This window comes from Caretta caretta, chromosome 14 (genome assembly GCF_965140235.1).
Source record: "Caretta caretta isolate rCarCar2 chromosome 14, rCarCar1.hap1, whole genome shotgun sequence".
Classification (NCBI taxonomy): Eukaryota; Metazoa; Chordata; order Testudines; family Cheloniidae; genus Caretta; species Caretta caretta.
In genome coordinates, this window is record NC_134219.1 from 15023849 (window position 1) to 15044146 (window position 20298).

Genomic DNA, 20298 nt, shown 5'->3' on the forward strand with positions numbered 1-20298 from the left:
TTCATTAGTGTAAAACTTTTATTAGAAAAAACCTCAATAGAACACATTTCCCCTTTACCTGTCCCTTTTGTCAACAGAAATGTACAATATTGAAGTTCATTACATTGCTTTTTAGAAAAAAAAATTCCATAGTGGTTACTATATAAAACTCATAAAAACAGTTTCTAGCTACATGTGCTCAAGGAAATTGCTGCTATGACGGATGTACACTGGGTGGTGTCTCCTTCCTCCAGGAGCAGGTGTTGCTTCTGCTTTCCATAGGCACCCAGCCTCCCAGAGGGCAGGGTTGGGAGAAATAATAATTGATTGCCCATGTAAAGGGCCCTTGATTTCACAGGGAACAAGGTGAGACTCATCCTGGAGGACTGTTTTTAAAACTTGGTTTGTGTGTTATGGGCTCAGATTCCATGTGGCATAAGCAGCAAAGAGGGGAGTTTTCTAAATAAGCTGCAAAAGCTTTTCCTTCCACTTGTCTTAACTCGGTTGGTGGCTGACAGAGTTGATACAAAAGAGCTGACCTCAGTATAAACCATTGGCTGTGCTTTCCTGACTGCTACTGTAAAATGGTTTGAGAGGCATTAATTAACATGGGCCATAGGTAAAGAGAGTGGAAGCTCTGACTAGGTTAAAACTGCCCTTGCCCCCAAATCAAACTGTCCCCTGTTGCAGTCCAGCAGACACAGTACAAAGGGTCTACTGGGAGTAAACAATATAAATCCTATTTAGAAAAAGCATTAGAAAAAATGTTAACTTAAAAATATCAAACATAATTGTGACGTTTGCTCGTGAAAGTGCCAGGGTGAAACTATTTGAGCCCCTGGGTGAGAGTTCTGGCTGTGGAAGGTTTAATCTGTGACTTCACTGTAATAGTATTTTTGAGCTGCATCTGTCATCTTCCAGTCTGCAGCCCGGAACTCTATGATCTCCAGCAACAGGAGCTGAGAGAGCGAGCTGAGCCCCTCCTCCAGAAGAAAACCATCTCGCAGAAGGGAGAAGAGCTCATCCATTGGCTGGGAGTTCATCTTTTCCAGCTGTTCACCAATGCGGTGCAACTGCAGCACCAGACAGTCCACCTTAAAAGAGGAAAGGAAAAGGCCACCTTAAGATGGAGTGTGGGCCTATGATGTTTCTAAATAGAGCTCCTGCCCCAGCACCTCTAAATTAATCCAGGCTGGTTCTCCCCACCCTGTTCCCCTATATTTCTACTACATCTACTCTTTGTTGCCATCAATCTCTGGTAGTGACTAGGAACCTGAATATTGATAGCTGCTTGGAGGGGGCTCTCTCAGAAAGAGGTGTCTCCATGAGATCCCACAGCTTCACACATGAAATTACTGAAGAAACATGCTGGCAGCAATTCACACCATTAGACCTGCATCAACTCATACTGAGGGTCCCAGCAGGTGGCAAAAGCTAGATCAGCATTTCCTCAGAGCTCCTTCAATGGGTGCAGTGTAAGCACCTGAATAGAACAGACAGAACTGTCTGAACCATGCTCTGTTTCCAGGGTGATTTGGATTCTTTTGACCATATGGTGGTTGCTCTCACAACTAACAAGGAACAGCAGCACCTGTGCTATGAGCAGGATGCTGGTAAGGCTGAGTGCTTGAAGGGTATGTTGTGGTAGGATGCCAGGGAGAACATCAAAGCAAAAGCAAAATTCATGTCCAGTGGCTTATGAACTTTATAACAGTCCTTTGGTTGTTTCAGTGCTTTTGGCATTCAGAGGCTCTGATCACTGCACAGCTACATCAGCCACAGTCAGATCTGGAGCTTGAACTAAAAATGTTTGGAATGAGGGAGGAGAATGGAACCTTGGCTGCAACATAATTATGGATGCACCAGCACCTCCATAATTCCTCCATTCTGGGGCTGCAAGGAACGTCCCACCTTACAAGCCTCCCTTGTTCCCTACCCCCACCCCACTTACAATAGGTACGAGGGAAAAATAAGTTCTGTTTGGCTTTATGCCTCCCTTTTGGTCCAGACATCAGTTCAAACCTTTCTGAGCAGCCCTCACAGGACAGTATTTTTGCCAGTCACTTGGCTGTACAAACTCTCCTTGCATGTTAGCGTCCCACCAGCACTCACCTCCTCCTCCTTCTTCAGGCTATCAGGTTGTGCCAGTCGGAACAGGCATTCATAAACTGGGTTCACCAGCGCCATCATGGGCATGTTGTTCACCTGTTAATGGGACGGATGCACATATCAGCTCATGGGTAGAGGAGGAAGAGTTTTATTTTTAAAGAATTGTTCCTTCACTGTTCTCAAATGGGACGGGAACTGCTCCCCTGGAAACCAGTCACAGTGTCACTCTGGCTCAGAGCTCCTGTTAGCAGGATTTGCCTAAGAGACCATATAGACACATCTCTCTTAGCCAGAGGACCAGGGATCTTTGCATGGGGCAAAGGTACCAACAGAGATGGGACAGTGATGCAAAAATACACATTTTCCAAAAATATTTGGTTATATTTTAAAATTAATTCACTACACCCATGCTTTTTTCCCACATTTCAAATGTGTTCACAGTCCTTTCGCCTTCACTGCCTACCAGTATCTGAGCCCATGAGTTCTATGACCACAAAGCTCCCAGAAAACTATTTTCAGTATGCATGCCGGGAGGGCTTTAGCACTCGTCCAGTCAGGGAACAGGAAATAATACCATGGAACTTCCCCAACCAATTGCAATTAAGCAACAAGACTTGAATTTAGAGATCAGTTGGAGCAAAGAACTCCAAAAAGTGTGTGCCAACCAACAAATAAAGGTGTGTGCACCTGTTCCAGGAGCTGTGAGGGATGCTAAATTTGTTCAAAGTTTGTTTATTAAGAATTATTTGCTCAGCTCTATATACCAACAACTCTTCCTTCATCCCCTACTTTATTGATAAGGGGAACAGCAAGCAATGGTCTCCAATATGCAGAGGGCAACATAACAATAGTGAAGAGCCTGAACTGTAATGTTTTTGTGTGGACTGGGGATCTGCATTCAGAGTAAGGAGTTCAGAATCAAGATTTTTGGGTTTAGCCACAAAATTCAGAATTCACTCCAGGTTCCAAACTCTGGCCCCTAACTCTGGAGGGGTTTGGTTTAGATCTTCTTTAGCCATAAGGCAGCAGATAGGGGTGTCCTCTGCATAGGCACCTTACCCTCAGGTAGTCAAAGATGTTACAGATGAAGGTGACGTAACAGATCCATGCCTGGGGTGAGCGGGCTCGCAGCTCTTCCCGGTCCTTATACTCCTGTTGCAGTCGGTTAAGCAGACTCCGTCGGAAAATGCTCTGGCCCACCTGCTTGCTCTCTGCCTACGACCCCAGAACAGTGAGGAAAGCGGGGGGGAGGAGACAATGTGGGTACCCACATTACTAGCGTCTTTACATATCACTCATTATCAGACTCCCATTGTTGCACAGAGAAAGACGACTGGTGGGAGTCTAACTGCAAGCGGAGTTGAGGCTACTGTCATGGCCTGCACATCCCTTCCCATTCTCATCCTCTATTTCACTGCTTCACTGGAGCTAGAGAATCTCCTCCCAGCATGCAGAATTCCATAGGCCAGACTCACTCCTGATCTTATGGAAATAAACCTTTTATATATGCTGGATAAGTTCCTCTGCCATGAAGGCCACTGCCCCCAAGATTAGGGAACCCTCTTCCAGTTCAGCCTGAGAAACTGCACTCACAGACGGGGGCAGGTCTGGATTTCTGCATATCTGTGGCAGATGGGGCAAGTGGTGGTAGCCTCCATTAAAACATTTACAAAGACAGAGAGCAGCTGGTCTGGTGATCAGAATGCAGGACTGGGAGAAAGGAGGTGCTGGGTTGTATTCCCTGCGTGACCTTTTGCAAGTCTTTCCTTCTGTGTGCCTGAATTTCCCCTTTCTTTGAAAAGGAGATGATACTCCTCTAGAAGGTGGCATTGGATGACTCAGTAGTGCTAGTAAAGTGCTTTGCAGATTAAAAGTTCTCTGTAAATGCTGTAGGACTGAGGCAGGCCCAGCTGAGATGCCAGGGTACCCACTAGCACTAGCTGTGATCCGGAAGGGCAGGCTGTGACTCACTACGGATTTGCTGTCAGCATGCTGACATCCTCTCACCTGGATGATGGTGTAGCAAATGCGCCCAGCCTCCTTACTGAACACAGAGTCTTTGAGGGACTGATCCACGATTATATTAGCCACTTTCTCCAGGTCTACACTGCTGGGGTCTGCAGGGAAAGAAATGATACCGTCAGCACAGCACACTCACTTCCCAACACTGCACAGATTCCCAACTTCACACCCTCCCTGCTCATGCTTCAGACCACCAGCAAAGCAGCTACGGTGCACATGGGAGTGTGTTGAGCTACCATGCTGTAAGAACTCAGGCTCACTCCCAGGCTGGCAGGGACCAGAGACAATTAACTCAGCTGCTGTAGCCCCCCTACAGACTGCATCAGGGCTGGCATCTTCAGAGGGTGCTTAGCATTTTTTGGCAGAGAGACAGTCATCACAAGGGGAGGGGAAAGGGGAAAAAGAGTGAGAGTAGGGGGCTAGTTTAAATTTGAGCTGAATAGGAAAATTTTCATTATGCTTTGAATACAGATGCTATAGCTGAGAAGCCGGGCTGGCTTTTCCCTATGAGGCCTCCAACCCCAACCCCTCCTACCTGGGCTTTTCCCTAGGACACCAAACTTCCAGAAGGGGAAAAAATGCTTAAAAAGGATGAAAAACAAATGAATATGGCAGTGTCTGTTAAGCCCCTGATGAGGGGAGGATGCTGGTAACAGGCTGAGGAGTGACCGGAGCAAGGGTACAAGAGTCAGGACATTTGCACTTTATTCCTGCTTCTGTCACCAATTCTCTGTGAGACCTTGGGCTACTCACTTACCCTCTTCGTGCCTAAATTTCCACACCTGAAAAACAGGGACAATGTCCTGTCCTACATTTCTATGATTCTATACTGCTCTAATTCACAGGAGGCTGCAAGAGTTAACGCCTATAATTGGAAGCCACAATGAACTTCACAGTTGTCACTGTGCTGCACTATCAGGGCCACCTGAGATTACATGGTGACAATGGACACAGAATTAAGATCCTTCTGGTCAAAAGCAGAAGCCCTAGCCACTTGACCTACAGGAGAATTTGTTAGTGGCACAGAGCCTAAAACACAAATGACCAGTTCTAATTCCACCCAGCTGGGAGCAGTAGTATGTATACACACAAACACATTCTACAGTTATTGTAGGCAGCACCCTTAGCGCTGCCTATAGTTAAGGTTGCCCTACAACAGTGGTCTCCAACCTTTTCACACCCAAGATCATTTTTTGAATTTAAGGGCAACTCAGGATCTTCCCCGCCCCTTCCCCGAGGCCCCACCCCTTTCCCAAAGCCCCATCCCACTCATCCCATTCCCCCAATCCGTCGCTTGCTCTCCCCCACCCTCACTCACTTTCACTGGGCTGGGGTTGGGGAGTGGGCTCTGGGCTGGGGCTGAGGGGTTTGCAGTGTGGGAGGGGGCGAGGGATACTCTGGGAGGGAGTTTAGGTGCAGGAGCGGGCTCTGGGCTGGGGCAGAGTGTTGGGGTACAAGAGGGGGTGTGGGCTCTGGGAGGGAGTTTGGGTGCAGGAGGGGGCTCCAGGCTGGGGCACATTGTTGGGGTGCAGGAGGGGGTACAGGGTGCTGGCTCTGTGAGGGGGTCAGGGCTGGAGCACGGGTGCAGGAGGGGGTACGGGGTGCTGGCTCAGAGGGGGGTCAGGGCTGGGGCTTGGGGGTGCAGGAAGGGGTTTTTGGGTTCTGGCTCTGGGAGGGGGCTCAAGGCTGGGGCTTGGGGTACAGGAGGGGGTATGGGGTGCTGGCTCCAGGAGGAGGCTCAGGGCGGCTGGAGGTTGGAGTGTGGCCTTCCGCCGGGCAGCACTTACCTCCGGCAGCTCCTGGTCTGCGGTGCAGCATGGCTGCTGCTGAGGCAGACTCCCTGCCTACTCTGGCCCCATGCCGCCCCCGGAAGGGGCCAACATGCCCCTGCAGCTCCTGGGGTAGGGCACGTGGCTCTCCGTACTGCCCCTCTCTGCAAGCATCGCCCCCGCAGCTCCCATTGGCCACAGCTCCCCTTTCCCGGCCAATGGGAGCTGCGGGGGCGATGCTTGCAGAGAGGGGCAGCATGCGGAGGGAGACCCCTGTCCCCCCTCCCACCCAGGGCCGCGCTGGCCACTTCTGGGAGCGGCGTGGGGCTGGGGCAGGCAGGGAGCCTGCTTTAGTGGCAGCCCTGCTGCACCACTGGAGATTGCGATTGACTGGGAGATCCTCTAGGATCGACCAGTCGATCATGATTGACCGGTTGGTGACCACTGCCCTACACTTTCCATTATAAGACCTGGTTTTCAGCTGCTAGCTTTGCCAAACAAACTGTTTGACATGAAATTTTCTATGTTAGATGCCTGCCTTAGGCTGAAGTTTTTGAAATATTTCAGCTAAAATGGTTCAGCTGTTTCTAAGAATGAAATTAGGGGGAAACATGTTGTTTACTCATGTTAAAAAATTTCCTACAACTGTTTAGTTGAGATGCTGTAGTATAGGGTCTCCATGCTTTGAGGCACAGACCCACACATTTGTACACAGTCCCACATGACATTCTCAAAAGCAAACGAGGGAAATGTGGTCTAGCTTAAAATTATTATAAAATGGGTGCAAAATTGGTAGAAGGACCATAGCCAAAGAGTAGTTATCAATGGTTTGCTGCTAAACTGTGGGGATGTAATACTGCAGGGGTCAGTCCAGGACTATTCAATATTTTAATCAATGACTTGGATAATGGAGTGGAGAGTATGCTTATAAATTACATTTGTGGATAACACCAAGATGAGTGGGGTTGATAGCACTTTGGAAGACAGGATAAGAATTCAAAACGATCTTGACAAATTAGAGAATTGGTTCGGAAATCAAGAAGATGAAATTCAGTAAAGACAAGGGCAAAGCTACACATTTATGAAGGAAAAATCAAATGCACAACTATGACACAGGGAATAACTGGCTAGGCAAGAATACTGCAGAAAAGGACCTGGGGGTTATAATGCATCACAGATTGACTGAGAGTCAACAATGTGGTGCAGCTGCAAAAAAGGCTAATATTCTGGGCTGTATTAAAAGTGGTATCATATGTAAGACACAGGAAGCAACTGTCTCGCTCTACTCGGCACTGGTGAGGCCTTAGCTGGAGTGCTGTGTCCAGTTCTGGTTTCCACACTCTAAGAAAGATGTGGACAAACTGGAGAAAGTCCAGAGGACAGCTACAAAACTGGTAGAAGGTTTAGAAAATCCGACCTCTGAGGAAAGGTTAAAAAAACTGGGCTTGTTTAGCTTTGAGAAAAGACGACTAAAGGAAGACCTGCTAACAGTATTCAAATATATAAAGGGCTGCTACAAAGAAAACGGTGATCAATTGTTCTCCATGTCCAGTGAAGATAGGACAAGAAGTAATTGGCTTAATCTGCAGCAAAGGAGGTTAAGGTTAGCTATTAGGAATAACTTTCTAACTATAATGATAGTTAAGTACTGGAATAGGCTTCTAAGGGTGGTTGTGGAATCCTGATCACTGGAAGTTTCTAAGAACAGGCTGGACAAACACCTGTTGGGAATGGTCTAGGTTTACTTGGTCCTGAGCGCTGGGGACTGGACTAGATGACCTCTTGAGGTTCTTCAAGCCCTACAGTTCTATGATTCTGTGCTCATTAGAAACGTGTGGAGAAATTCTCTGCCAATTCTGGCTGCACTGAGCACGCTTCAACCTAGGTCTGCAGGGACTGGTCAGGACTCTCCTTGCAACTGCTTCTCCTGGCTGTCAGAGGCCACTGTGGCAGCAGGCACAAGAACTGAGAGCAGGGAAAAAACGAGGAGCCCCTGTGGCACCTTCGAGACTAACAAATTTATTTGGGCATAACCCAAATAAATTTGTTGGTCTCTAAGGTGCCACAAGGACTCCTTGTTGCTTTTGCTGATACAGACTAACATGGCTACCCCTCTGAAACCTAAGAACAGTGAGACACTCTCCCTTGTGCTCTCAATGCTCCCCCTGCTGGTGGGCCCAGGAGAAGGAGGAAGCACCCTGACTGCAATGCAAAGGAGCGAGGAATGGGGTGGCAGGGGGAAGAAGGGAGATTGCAGGAGCAAGAGGTGGGGAGAAGCAGAAGGGGAGCAGTTGCCAGAGGGTGAGAGATGTACAGAGGGCAGGGGAGGAGAATGGGAGAATATATAGGCACAAAGGTGGAGGGGGCAGAAGGCAAGGTAGGGGGTTGGATAGGAGCAAAGGGAATTGGGGAAGGAGGAGGAGTGGGAGTGCAGAATCTGGGATTGGAGGATGTTGATTATTTGCTGAAGGGGATGGGGAAGTAGCTAGGGATGACTCGGAGCACGGGGGAGACAGACAGCAGATGGGGGGACTGGGCAGGAGCAGAGGCTGGGGTAGGAGTAGGGGGATGGGGGGATAATAGCAGGATGGGAGAGCAGAATCTGGGATTGGGGGAGAATGAATAGAGGGATGGCCGGTGGATGGGAACAGAGACAGTTTGAGGGCACAGGAGCAGAAAGATTATAACCACTAGAGGACACGCCCCTCCAGAATCTGGAATTGAACTCAGACAACTGTGCCTTAAATCTCAGGGAGTAGAGATTGTGTGTTCCAGCACGAGCTCACCCATGGTGGGGAAAAGGCCTTGGGGGTCAAGCAGCAGCCTAATGGCATTTCTGACGTAGCTCTCCTATTCGGAGCCATCAGTGTTAACAAGACAAAATGGCATCTGGTTGTTCAGGAATGATCTGCCAGCCAGCCTGGGCATGGAAGCCATGGCATGGGGGCTGGAAAGACAGGTGCTTGCTGACCTTTGAGAGCAGTTTTCAGTAACTGCTGCGTCTCGGTGTCGAATGACTGTATCTTATACTCTTCTTTGCCCGTGTCTCCCATGTCTGGCCTGCTCCGACAGCGCAGTTAGGGAAGTGGCTGTTAGTGGCAAACCCTGAAGAAGAGATCAAACACGGCTTAGTTAGACAGGGAGATGGGTGAGGGTAAGTGTTGGTGTTTTTGTTGCCATTTGGGGAAACGCTGGAGTACTGTATAGTTTAACCAATTCACTAATGTAAAGAGCACTCAGTTATTTTGGGGTTGTAAGATTTTTCCAAACTGCACCCCCCCAAATCCTGGGAAACCATCACTACTATTTTTTATAATCCCTTCTGTCTGCCACACTTTCACAAGGGGTTTTGGGCCAGTGGGCTCTCTTCGGTAGACCATATATTTTCTGATATAATAACCTATTTAAACTGTTGAGCTGCAACTTCAAAAACAAACAGCCCACCCAGAGGCAACAAAAATATGTTATTTTAAAGGGAGTAACAGCCTGAGCCTGTCACAGGGAAATGCACACAAGAGCACGGCATGGATCTGCTGATTCATTTGCTCGCATGTGGCTTTGAACCCACAATTCAGCTGATTTTGCTCAAAGACATAAGAAAGATTCAAAACATACGGATGATCATCCAGTCCACCTCCCTCCTGCACTGTCAGTTAATAGCAGAGCTGCTTTCACACAGTAACATCGACTTCAGAGGGGCTGTGCCAGAGACGAATCTTGCTCACTGAGGCAAACAGAGATAGCATGCAAATTCTACAGCCAACAACATTATTAAGTCTCTAGTCTCCTTTAGAGCTCGCAGTATTCTCCCTTGTACGAAATGATCCTAAAAACTCCTGGGTTTTCTTCTGCTTAGTTATTTTGGGGGAGTAGTCATTTCACATACGCATCCAGTCTTACCTAATGTGAGACCAGCCACTGGTCGGTGCGGCACCAAAGGTTTACTGCAGGGCTGCAGTGGCCTGTGTCACAAACACTGGGAGGGCAAATGTCCAAGTGGAGCATTCAGTGGGTTTTGCCAGCTCATCAGAATTCCACAGTCACTGTGCAAACTGCCCAGGAAGCAGATATCAGGGATTAGCGAGATGAAGGCCTATATAAGAGGTGTGCCAGAAGTAAGAGGGTATAGCCCTGCAGCCCAAAAGCAGCTTGGGACAGGCTGCTGTAAGTTAGAGCAACCCCTCAATGCTCTAACTGACACAAGCGCCATTTTGGTTCCTGGAGCAGCCCAGAAACTGGAGAGTGCAAAGGTGGGGTAAAGCCACCTTTGCTCCCCGCTCGGCTGTACCCAAAGCACAGCACAGAATCAGACCCAGTCATTGCAAGTTTCCTGTTTTCAAACACAGCAGAGACCTTCTAGCTCTCTCACAGCTCTGTGTCTGACTATATTCCGGACAGCAGAACACTCTCCCTGTAGTCAAACACGTTGCCTGCCTAGAGACTTGAGTTTAGATATAGTTTATACCCCCTAATGCATTTGTAAGGAGATGGGAGGTCCCTTTTGGTTTTACAGCAATGTTTAATTAGCAAACATTCTCTGGTTCTAAGTTACGGAAATTCACACAAGTTACAATCTCTTGCTCCCTGTCCACAAGGTGTCTCTTCCAGGTAAACTCCTCTTTGGTTTTATACCATGTACTTACTCAGATCTCTGTGTGTATTCTCAACTAAATCGTCTCCATGCCAGAACTAAAGTAATATCGTCAACAATAACCGAACTTCTGTACGCACATGATTGTGCTGTAGTTGCACACTCAAAGGAGGATCTACAAACAGCCCTGAATTGCTTCTCTGAAGCTTACAAAAGCCTAGGACTAACTCTAAACATCAGCAAAACAAAAGTTCTCCACCAGCCAGCAAGGAAGATCTACATTGAAAAAGAAGAACTGGAAAATGTAGAATACTTTGCCTATCTTGGCAGCCATCTCTCACAGAGAGCAGACACAGATGTTGAGATTCAGCAATGATGATGACTCACACAGAGCTCTGTGTGCATTCTTGATTAACCTTCTCTTTCCTAATGAGGATGTGATGTCATTCTATCAGGCAGAGCTTCATGAATGGCTGGTAGGGTAAGCAGTAGTGGTAGTCCACTTTCCGATTGCTGAGTCTGGCCTGGCATTTTGACACACCCTGCGTGGTAACACTGTGCAGCACCTCCACCTTAGGCTGCAAGCTAGAGCGCTAGGAGGCTACAGGATCTGGTTCTCCCCTAGCCTTTTTCCCCTGAAGCATCCCACCATTGCTAACACAGGAACAGCTCCCGGCCAGTGGTCACCTTAGTGTAGAGAGCCCATAGCTGCTGGCCTTTTTACCACTGCATCAACTAACCCTGCTCAAAGCAAATGCAGATAGCCTGATAGTAAAAATGCCAGTGCTGTGTCTATCAAATGATCCTACTGTGGTTAGCACTGGTGGGATGTTTGGGGAGAAAAGGGCCTGTGAAGACCAGCCATGAATGCTCAGCGTAACAAACAACAAATCCCAGTTGTGTTCACTACTCCTGAGTCCCATCATGTCTCTATTCCAAGGGACACTGCAGCATCAATGACTCTCAGTGCAGTGAAGATCACGGAGCAAAGGGGAGCAGGGAATACAACACCCAAGTCTTTAAATCAAGATTGGGCATCTTTCTAAAAACAAGATTGCCTAGCTCAGCCACAACATATGGCACCAGTTGTCAAACTTTTTGAGCTGAGCCCCCAGTTTGAGTTACAATTTTTGGTTGCACTCCCCAATACCTGAACCTCCCCCCCTCAGATTTTCAAGGTGGAGGAAGGTGTGTGCAATGGTCTTTTGGGGCGGAGCCATTGCTGGGCACGGAGGTGTTGACACTGACTCACAGGCTGGGTGGCCCACTAAGATAAGTCGGGTTTGGAGGTGGCACTCTCTCCCCAAGCCCCACCACCCACAGCCAAAGCCTGAGGCACTTGGCATCACCACTAGCACCCCCGAACGTTCCTCCGTGCGCCCCCCCAACATGAAAACCTCTGACATATGGGCTCTATGCAGGAATCAGTGGATGAGTGTGTCTGGCCTCTGGCTACGCAGGGGGTCAGACTAGATCAGGGGTTCTCAAACTGAGGGTCAGGACCCCTCAGGGGGTCATGAGGTCATTACATGGTGGGGTCGCGAGCTGCCAACCTCCACCCCAAACCCCACTTGCCTCCAGCATTTATAATGGTGTTAAATATACTAAAAAGTGTGTTTAATTTATTGTGGGGGGGTTGCACTCAGAGGCTTGTGATATGAAAGGGGTCACCAGTAAAAAAAAGTTGAGACCCACTGATCGTAATGGTCCCCTCTGGCCTTAAAATCTATGACTGCATTCAAGTATCTGCCACCTGGTCCCAATACCCCTCCCCCTTGTTAACTTCTGCATTTGGCAGTCAGTTCAGTAGTGGCCAGCCACACAGCCTGACTCCAGTTCCTTGTGCAATGCAGATGGGCAGGAACAGAACACAGAGGCTGGGGCAGACACATACACTGTGGATATGAAGAATGGAGCTTCTATTGATTGACAACCAAACACCCCCATCATAGGTGCTGACTACACGGATGCTCTAAGGCTGGAGCACCCATGGAAAAAATTAGCGGGTGCTTTGCACCCACCGCCAGCCAGGCTCCCCCGCCCGCCGATCAACTGCTCCCCCTCCCTCCCGGTGCCTCCTGCATACTGCAGAACAGCTGTTCAGTAGCATGCAGGAGACGCTGGGAGGGAGGGGGAGCGGGGATGGGGTGCTCTCGGGGGAAGGGGCAGAATGGGGCAGGGAATAGGTGAGGTGGAGTGGGGGCGGGAATAGGTGGGGCCAGAGCGGGGGCAGGAAGACGCAGGGTGGGGGTTTAGGAGAAGGGCAGGGTCTGGGGCTGAGCAGGGGTTGAGCACCCCCAGGGAAAATTAGAAGCCAGCGCCTGTGACCCCCATTGGCCTCTCAGGAATTTCAGGCCACAGCTTGAGACATCCCTTCTTTTATTAAATCCTCTAAAGACTCAGTCACATTTCTCCTCTCTTGGTCCTCTCTCCCTCTGTCTCCTACCACAGACATCTGGGCCAGAGCACAGTTGCTGCTCATTCTCCAGAAAGAAGAGGATGAGAGTGTTTCAGAGGATGTGTGGTGAGAGCACCCAGAAGTCAAGCGGGTTGACTGGAGAGAAGGCCCAGCACTCTTACTAACTGTGCAAGCACTCAGCTTCATCTGAGCCTGTTCAGGTTTCTGGAGAATAGGAGGGTCTCACCCTTCCAAATGGGGATGAGCTGCCTGCTATTGCCAGCTGAGTGCAGAGTGAAGCCACTTACCAACCCCAGCATGTGGGCTGCTGCCCTGGCTAGAAGCACATCACTCTGCACAATGCACCTTCATAGATTTAATACTGCCACAGGGAGGTGGGGAGGGGATGAGCTCCTGCCTACCTTCCACACCCAAACACGGAGCTTCCCAGGCCTGGATCAGAGATCCTCAGAAGCCCAGGAGAAAATAACTCAATTTAAGATGATAACAAGTGATCCCACCAGTAACATGTTTCATCTGTCCTTGAAGATCCTTTATCCACCACAGAAGAGTCATTACATGGCTGCTGGGGAGGAGCAGGATAAAACACAGGACTTGGTACATTTGAAACTGTCCCAAGCAACTCAGTTTACTGCTGGTTCCTTGGTATATTTTATAACACTGCTGTGGGAGTCCCACCTCCACTACTCCCAACTATGTCCTGTCAGTCCAATACCAGCCTCCCCACATTAGAGCTCAGAGAAGGCTCCATACAAACAGTAAGAGTGAGCAACAGGATTGAGGTTCCCTCACTCAAGTGACTGACTATAAATACCCTCCCCAAATCTTGGGACTCATCTCCTGACATGTGGGCAGGAAAAACAGTAGGGCAGCATAACAGGGCTCTCCCAACACTAAAATCTCCGATTCCAACTAAAACCACTACAAAAGAGAGGAAGGACAGTCCCAGTGATTTGGATGCTAGCCTGGGACTTGGGAGACCTGGGTTCAACTCCCTGCTCTACTACAGGCTCCCTGTGTGACCTCAGGCAAGTCACAGTTTCTCTGTGCCTCAGTTCCCAACTGTAAAATGGGGATAACAGCACTGTCCTGCCTCATAGGGGTGCTGAGGATTAAAATTGTGAGGCGTTTTGATACTTTGGTAACGAGAGCCATGAATAAAAGATAGAACAGGGGGTCAAGATTTTCCCCTTGCCAGGACTGGGTTATCTATAATGTGTGTGGGTGTGGCTGGTGATAATGGTGGTGGGGTTGAAGGTCCACCCTGAGAGAAGGGGTTAAATACCCAGAACTTGATGTGGGTTGATTTACTTCATAACACAATTTTAGGGGCATGTCTCTCTATCCATTTACCTTTTAAGAAGGAACCCCATCACCATGGTACCTAAACAGCCACCTATATATTAATTTACAGCAGGGGAACACTTTCCCATTGTTTGTCAGCAGGAGGGGGGGAAATCAGGATATCAATGTAAATTTCAAGCATAAATCAATTATGAAAGTGCCTGCCCTATCACCTGTTTTTAGGAATTTATCTATCTAGGATAGCTGGTTAAGAGAAAAAAGTGATTTTAGGCCTCAAAAACTCCAGAAAAATTGCCTCAAATTATGGCCACCATTAAAATTACAAACTCTCTCCCTAGATGAGGAAAAAACAACGAACAAAAAATTTACTGAAAAACCCTAGAACGGGATCAAGGAATCAGGTGTTTGGTTTGCTTTAAAAGCAGGACAGCAGTCGAGAAAGTCAGTAGAGAAATGTCCCGGCTTGAAAAATAATTGCTACTCCACCCAAAAGAAGCAAAAGTTTTTTCTGAGCAGCCCAGCCCAGACAGATTTGCAAATATCACCAACCTGCTCCAGCTTTTCTCTTCACTCTGCCAGAGAGTTTTTTTCAGGACTCGAGCGCTCGCATCTTTGGTGCCTTCTTTGCATTAGAGAAGAACCGCCCCTACCCCTAATTCTTCTTGCTTTCAGGTTCGGGTTTTTGGAGATAGATCAGGAAAAAACCCAGCGCCAAGAACAGCAGCAGCAGAAGCAGGAAAGGCAGCAGTTCAAGCATGGAATGCAAATGCAAGATAGGCATCCTTCGTACATTCGCCCCTCCACCAGGAAAGCGCCCTGAGAGACCCCAGGCGGCACAATCAGGCGGCAACTCTCAACTGCTGCTCTTACTTTTCAGCTTCTTTGGGGTCAGTGATTACCACCAGACGGATTCTTTCCATTGCAAACCCGCGGGTTTCCTCTTAGGTCATTTCCTAGCAGCCAGAGCCAAGGGGCGGAGGAACTTGGGAGTGCTGAAACAGCAGCGCCACCGCCTGGAAGAACCAGGATTTACGCAACCTTCTGCATTCACCTGTCCATCTCTTTCCTTGCAACTCCCTGCTCTCTTTCACCATCCTACGACTTGGGGGAGTGAGGGTCAGAGTGTGCCCGTTTCCCTCTGACTCAGACTGTTGTCTCCCAGTCAGAAGATCTCTTCGTCCATAGCTGTATTTTAATACTCGGTTTTGACCATACAATCTTTTGACTTTTCTATGAACTTAGCCCTAGCGAAAGGCTACATCCCTCTGTTTAAACGCAGGACAGATACAATACAGCAAAAGAAGCTGCAGTGCAGATTCCCCACACTATCCTGCAAACGTGCCCCACTCCTGCCCTGTAGGGATCTACTTTCCAGGCATGTGAGTCCTTCCCACTCCATGGTCCATTCAACCTTTGGCCTCTATTGGCACTACCAGCACAGGGAGACGGGGTGCACGATTTTCACTAGTGGTTATGGTGATTAATGAAACATGAAAAACTACTTACTGGGAACTGGGCATGCCTATATCCAACAGGCCTCATGTGCCTCCAAGCAGACACCACACAGTTGTAACTTTCAGATCAGTTCATGTACTTGAAGCTGACGGTTACTTTTCCTCTTTTCAGGCTATTCCTTTTGTACAGTAGTAGTCCATGGCTTCACATTCTCCTCTGTTAGCTTGGAAGTCTGGGGTTTGCTCATAAACAAAGAGCTGAACCTCTTATTCTTGCTTTCGTATTTTCCTTCACAGTTTATAAGCGAACTTCAGAAGCTTGAAACTGAAATCTATTTACTCTTCTATTTTTCCTTCCCTCTCTAAGATAGGCAACCTGATGAGTATGTTGGAGCAGAACTGCTCAGGTCTTGGCACTAGGGGTTTTACTTGCAAGGTAGGAAAAAACGTTTGAAGAATTTAAGAATGGGGAAAATATATGAGCTTTAAAAAAAATAAATAAATGGGGGGGGGAGAGAATATGCCAGCTCACGCTTTAACAAGGTCTCAAAAGAGCAGGTGCTGTAGAACACACTTTATGCTCCAAAAAGAAAAGGAGTACTTGTAGCACCTTAGAGACTAACCAATTTATTTGAGCATGAGCTTTCGTGAGCTACAGCTCACTTCATCGGATGCATACCGTGGAAACTGCAGCAGACTTTATATACACACAGAGATCATGAAACAATACCTCCTCCCACCCCACTGTCCTGCTGGTAATAGCTTATCTAAAGTGATCATCAAGTTGGGCCACTGATGATCACTTTAGATAAGCTATTACCAGCAGGACAGTGGGGTGGGAGGAGGTATTGTTTCATGATCTCTGTGTGTATATAAAGTCTGCTGCAGTTTCCACGGTATGCATCCGATGAAGTGAGCTGTAGCTCACGAAAGCTCATGCTCAAATAAATTGGTTAGTCTCTAAGGTGCCACAAGTACTCCTTTTCTTTTTGCGAATACAGACTAACACGGCTGTTACTCTGAAACCTGTCTTTATGCTCCAAAGTTACCAAGTGCTTAATGTGTGATGAGGGCTGGTCATTACTCCTTAGCATTAGCATATTTATAAAAAGTAGAACAAAGCATACTCTTGAAGCTAGAAAGCAGCTTTAGTGAATGAAGAATTAGCAGCTGTTGATAACATTCTGCAACACTGTGTTACAGATACATATAAGTCTGAACTTGTCTACCACAGATTGGCGAAGTAGGTCAAACATCTGCTTCTTTAATTCTCACACCGTGGAACGATCAAGCTTGTGCAAATCCATTTGGACAATCACTAGTTATTGTGCAGTAATGGATATCTAAGCACTGAAGCCATCTCCTGCTTTGCGGTTGGGGCAACGGTACCCTCTAGTGACCAAGCCCAGGAACTTTGGAATTCTAATAAAAAATATGGTTGCATCTGCAGTATAATTCATGAGCCTTGATCTCACTGCAGGCAACAGGAGCAAGATCAGGCCCTTGTTAGAGGGTGTTTGTACAATATGATCCAACTGCATCACCCCATCATATACATGGTTTGAGTGCTTCAAAAGAGATGAAAGGAAAAGCCAGACAGGAACATAATAAATATTTAATGTTTTCTTTCCTCTCTTTAGAGACAGGCACACGTTAAACATATATTGTGGAAAAAACACAGCTGGTCAGAAGCCTTAAATCTACTGCATTTGCAAAAGGTCCATTCAGATGTTTGCTAGAAATGCTGCAGAGGATTAAGGCTCTGCATTAACAATGGAGGCTTAAAATCAAAAGGGAAAATGACTCACTTCAGTAACCAATCCTAGAACATTTGTTTTTCCTCACTGAAGCACCTAATACGGCTCTGTGTAAACATCCTGAGAGATGAATGTTACTGTACATGAGTTCAGGTAATCAGTGCTATTGGAAATAATACACATGCTATTGGAAAGTGTTCATTGCAGTATTTGCGCATAGAGGATCTACTGGCCAAGGCTAAGCGGCAACTGTTGTGGATTCCATTACAGCTACTGTAATATTAGTATGTTGTACTTTGCTTAGTAAAGTGCTTTGCTTTACCCAGATGATAAAAGGCACTAGGATAAAAACAAATGCAATTGCTGAGCAGCTTGTGGGGTGAATTTCAGGCAAAGCAAATCCTCACTGATAGGATTACATTAGAAGAAAATTCCAACAATCGCCACCAGTTAGACTGGGGCACAGTCTCACGAGGGAAGTGGTGCAAGCCCTATTGATTTGAGTCACTGGAAACTGGACTGAAGTCAGGTATACAGTCAAAAATAACAACCCTGCACTTGCAAGTGGGAGGAACAAGGTGACCTAATGAATCTTTTCCATCACTTAATTTATCTGATTCTAGGAAATACAACCCCGACGTACTGATCCTGCAAAACTCAACAGGAGCAAAATAAGACCCATCTTGCTAATTCTTTGTATTAAACTAGTATCTCTCTCCTTTACGTAAGGGGAATCAATGCTCTTGTTTTTAGCCACTTCCCCTCCTTATGATGTGACTCATGTTTAGAGACTAGTGATTGGCACATTAGAAATACTTTAAAGACACAGACATCAAGGATGGGAGATGAAATGACTGTCTATCATGGTTTGTCTTTTCATTCTATTACAGAGGCCACTAAATCCCTTCCCCACCAGCTAAATGATCATATTATATAGACCCATCACATGTATCATCAACAGCCCAGTGTGCAACAAACCATGATCAGTGGGGAGGCTCTCTGCTCATTCATTCCCTCCTAGTGCAAATAGAGGCTCACCAGGCTGCTTCAGAAAAATTAAAAACAAAAACAAACCTATACATAAACAACTCCGAACTCCTCAAGCTTCTTTGCCCTTCAGTCCCGACAAGGGACTGTGACAGGTTTAGATCATTTAACCCACAATAGAAAAGGTTTGGAAACATTTCCAGGGAGGAAGATCTGCTCCAATGCCCTGCACAGAGCAACTATGTCATTTCTTTCAGTCTATCTGGCAATTCTCAGGTCTCTCTCAAGCCTCAGCAACAGATTCAAAGAATTAATCTCCTAAATGCACCAGATGCTCAGCAATTCCTTGGCTCTCTGATGACAAAAGAGTCACTAGTTTCCACAGGACTATCTTTATTATTTTAAGGTAGGTTAAAAAAAAAATCTTTATAGCATCTGTTTAATCATGACAATCTAATAGCAAAGCAGAGCCCCAACATGTCAGTGCAAAGCAAGAATAGGTTTTGTGCATTGAGAGACCTTCCTGACAGCAAACAGCATTAGACCTACAGACCTGTTTGTAAGAGCATTACACTAGCAAAGTAGAACCCTAAGAGGCCCACAGCAGAACTCAGAGGCAAAATAAGGGACACTTGTAAAACAAAAGTAAGCTTGCCACTTGTAGTGAGAAAGCAAATCAGGGTTGGCATAAACATTGCTAGATGACGCTATGTTTAAAGTGGCTCAGGATGTGGAGCTAGTAAATGTCAATGGCAAAGAGAAGACAGGTGTCTATGCAGAATAAGGAAGGGGTTACCTGTACAGCAGGGAGATGAGAATATGCAGCCAACAGATAGGCCCTAAGCAGAGGGCTGAATCTTTAAAGATGTGGCATCATTAGACACTAGTCGAGTGGCACTAGCAAAGTCAGATGGGTCCCTGTGCTTGAAGGATTTCATATATTTGATCAGATGCCACTTCAGAGCATGTTGCCAGACGGGTAGTAGCATTAGGTTTTTATAAAACCCCTTCTCCCGAAATGAATGCTGATACTATAGGAGATATGATGGAAGATGCTCAGTGTACCCCAGGGCTCAGTGTCCTCAACAGAAGCCGCAGTCACCTGTTCCTTTGGTTTTGTTGCAAACAGATCTTTCCTCCAAAGCTAGTGGACACGTGTTTTCAGAGCCCTGGCAGGGAGGAGCCATTCCCCACCCCACTCCATGTGACAATGAGGCCACTAGTCTTACTCCTCCACAGAATAAACTGCAGCTGATGAGTCCTGCCTCTTCAGCCCTCCTACCCCTTAGTGCTGCCAGTGTCCTTCAGGGCATACAGCAGGTTGCAGAAGAACTCATACCAGAAGAAGGTGAAGCCAGTAGAGAGAGCAGCCTTCAGCAAGCTGGGGGAGAGACCCTTAAACAATCCAACAGGCCCCTCCTCTCGCACAATTTGCCCAGCACAGTCCATTAAACCCTTGTACGTCCGCACCTGGGGGGAGAAGAGTTGAGACAGTAAAGAGAGCAATAGCACAAGCTCAGCTCATCTGGGCAGAATTCTCTCAGAAAGCTCTGTAACATATTCCACACATCCAGGAAAGGTACTCAGAGGACTTGAAAGAAAGCCAAGGGCTGTTTCAAAAATGTACTCTCGATAACTGTAATGGAGATTCTAGGGATATTCACTATGACTAATTGGCAGCGTTAAAGAATCAGTCTGAGTGTACACTGATTTGTAGATGCAGGCACCACAGCCACAAATTACATTTACCATTATCAGCAACAGCTTACATGCCAACTGAATGACAGGAAATCCTTTATACCACACCTCATGCACTGTTCATGCTACAGAGTTTGCAGAACAACTGTTTCAGAATGTGCTGGTATTATTTTCCATATAGACTCAGACACTTTTAGGCCAGAAGGGA

At 47.1% G+C, this 20298-nt stretch overlaps 2 protein-coding genes across 7 annotated transcripts in view; both read right to left on the reverse strand.

Annotated features, from left to right (window-relative positions):
• On the reverse strand, positions 1–19299 carry MIF4GD (MIF4G domain containing). 6 transcript variants are annotated; one of them, XM_048817534.2, is made up of 6 exons: positions 19189–19299; positions 8851–8984; positions 4096–4205; positions 3148–3303; positions 2092–2184; positions 1–1073 (listed from the first exon to the last, which is right to left on the reverse strand). In XM_048817534.2, the coding sequence occupies exons 2-6, from the start codon at positions 8930–8932 to the stop codon at positions 846–848; spliced, it is 669 nt and encodes a 222-aa protein (XP_048673491.1). In that variant the 5' UTR covers positions 8933–8984; positions 19189–19299; the 3' UTR covers positions 1–845. The 6 variants fall into 6 exon arrangements, with proteins under 6 accessions (XP_048673491.1, XP_048673489.1, XP_048673492.1 ...); XM_048817532.2 differs by lacking the exon at positions 19189–19299 and adding an exon at positions 14744–15188; XM_048817535.2 differs by lacking the exon at positions 19189–19299 and adding an exon at positions 15065–15151.
• Positions 17248–20298, reverse strand: part of SLC25A19 (solute carrier family 25 member 19) — a 10900-nt gene continuing 7849 nt past the window's right edge. The window contains exon 7 of the mRNA XM_048817529.2: positions 17248–19862. Coding sequence (XP_048673486.1) covers positions 19671–19862 — 192 coding nt within the window. The 3' untranslated portion in view covers positions 17248–19670. The remainder of the gene's footprint in view (positions 19863–20298) is intronic.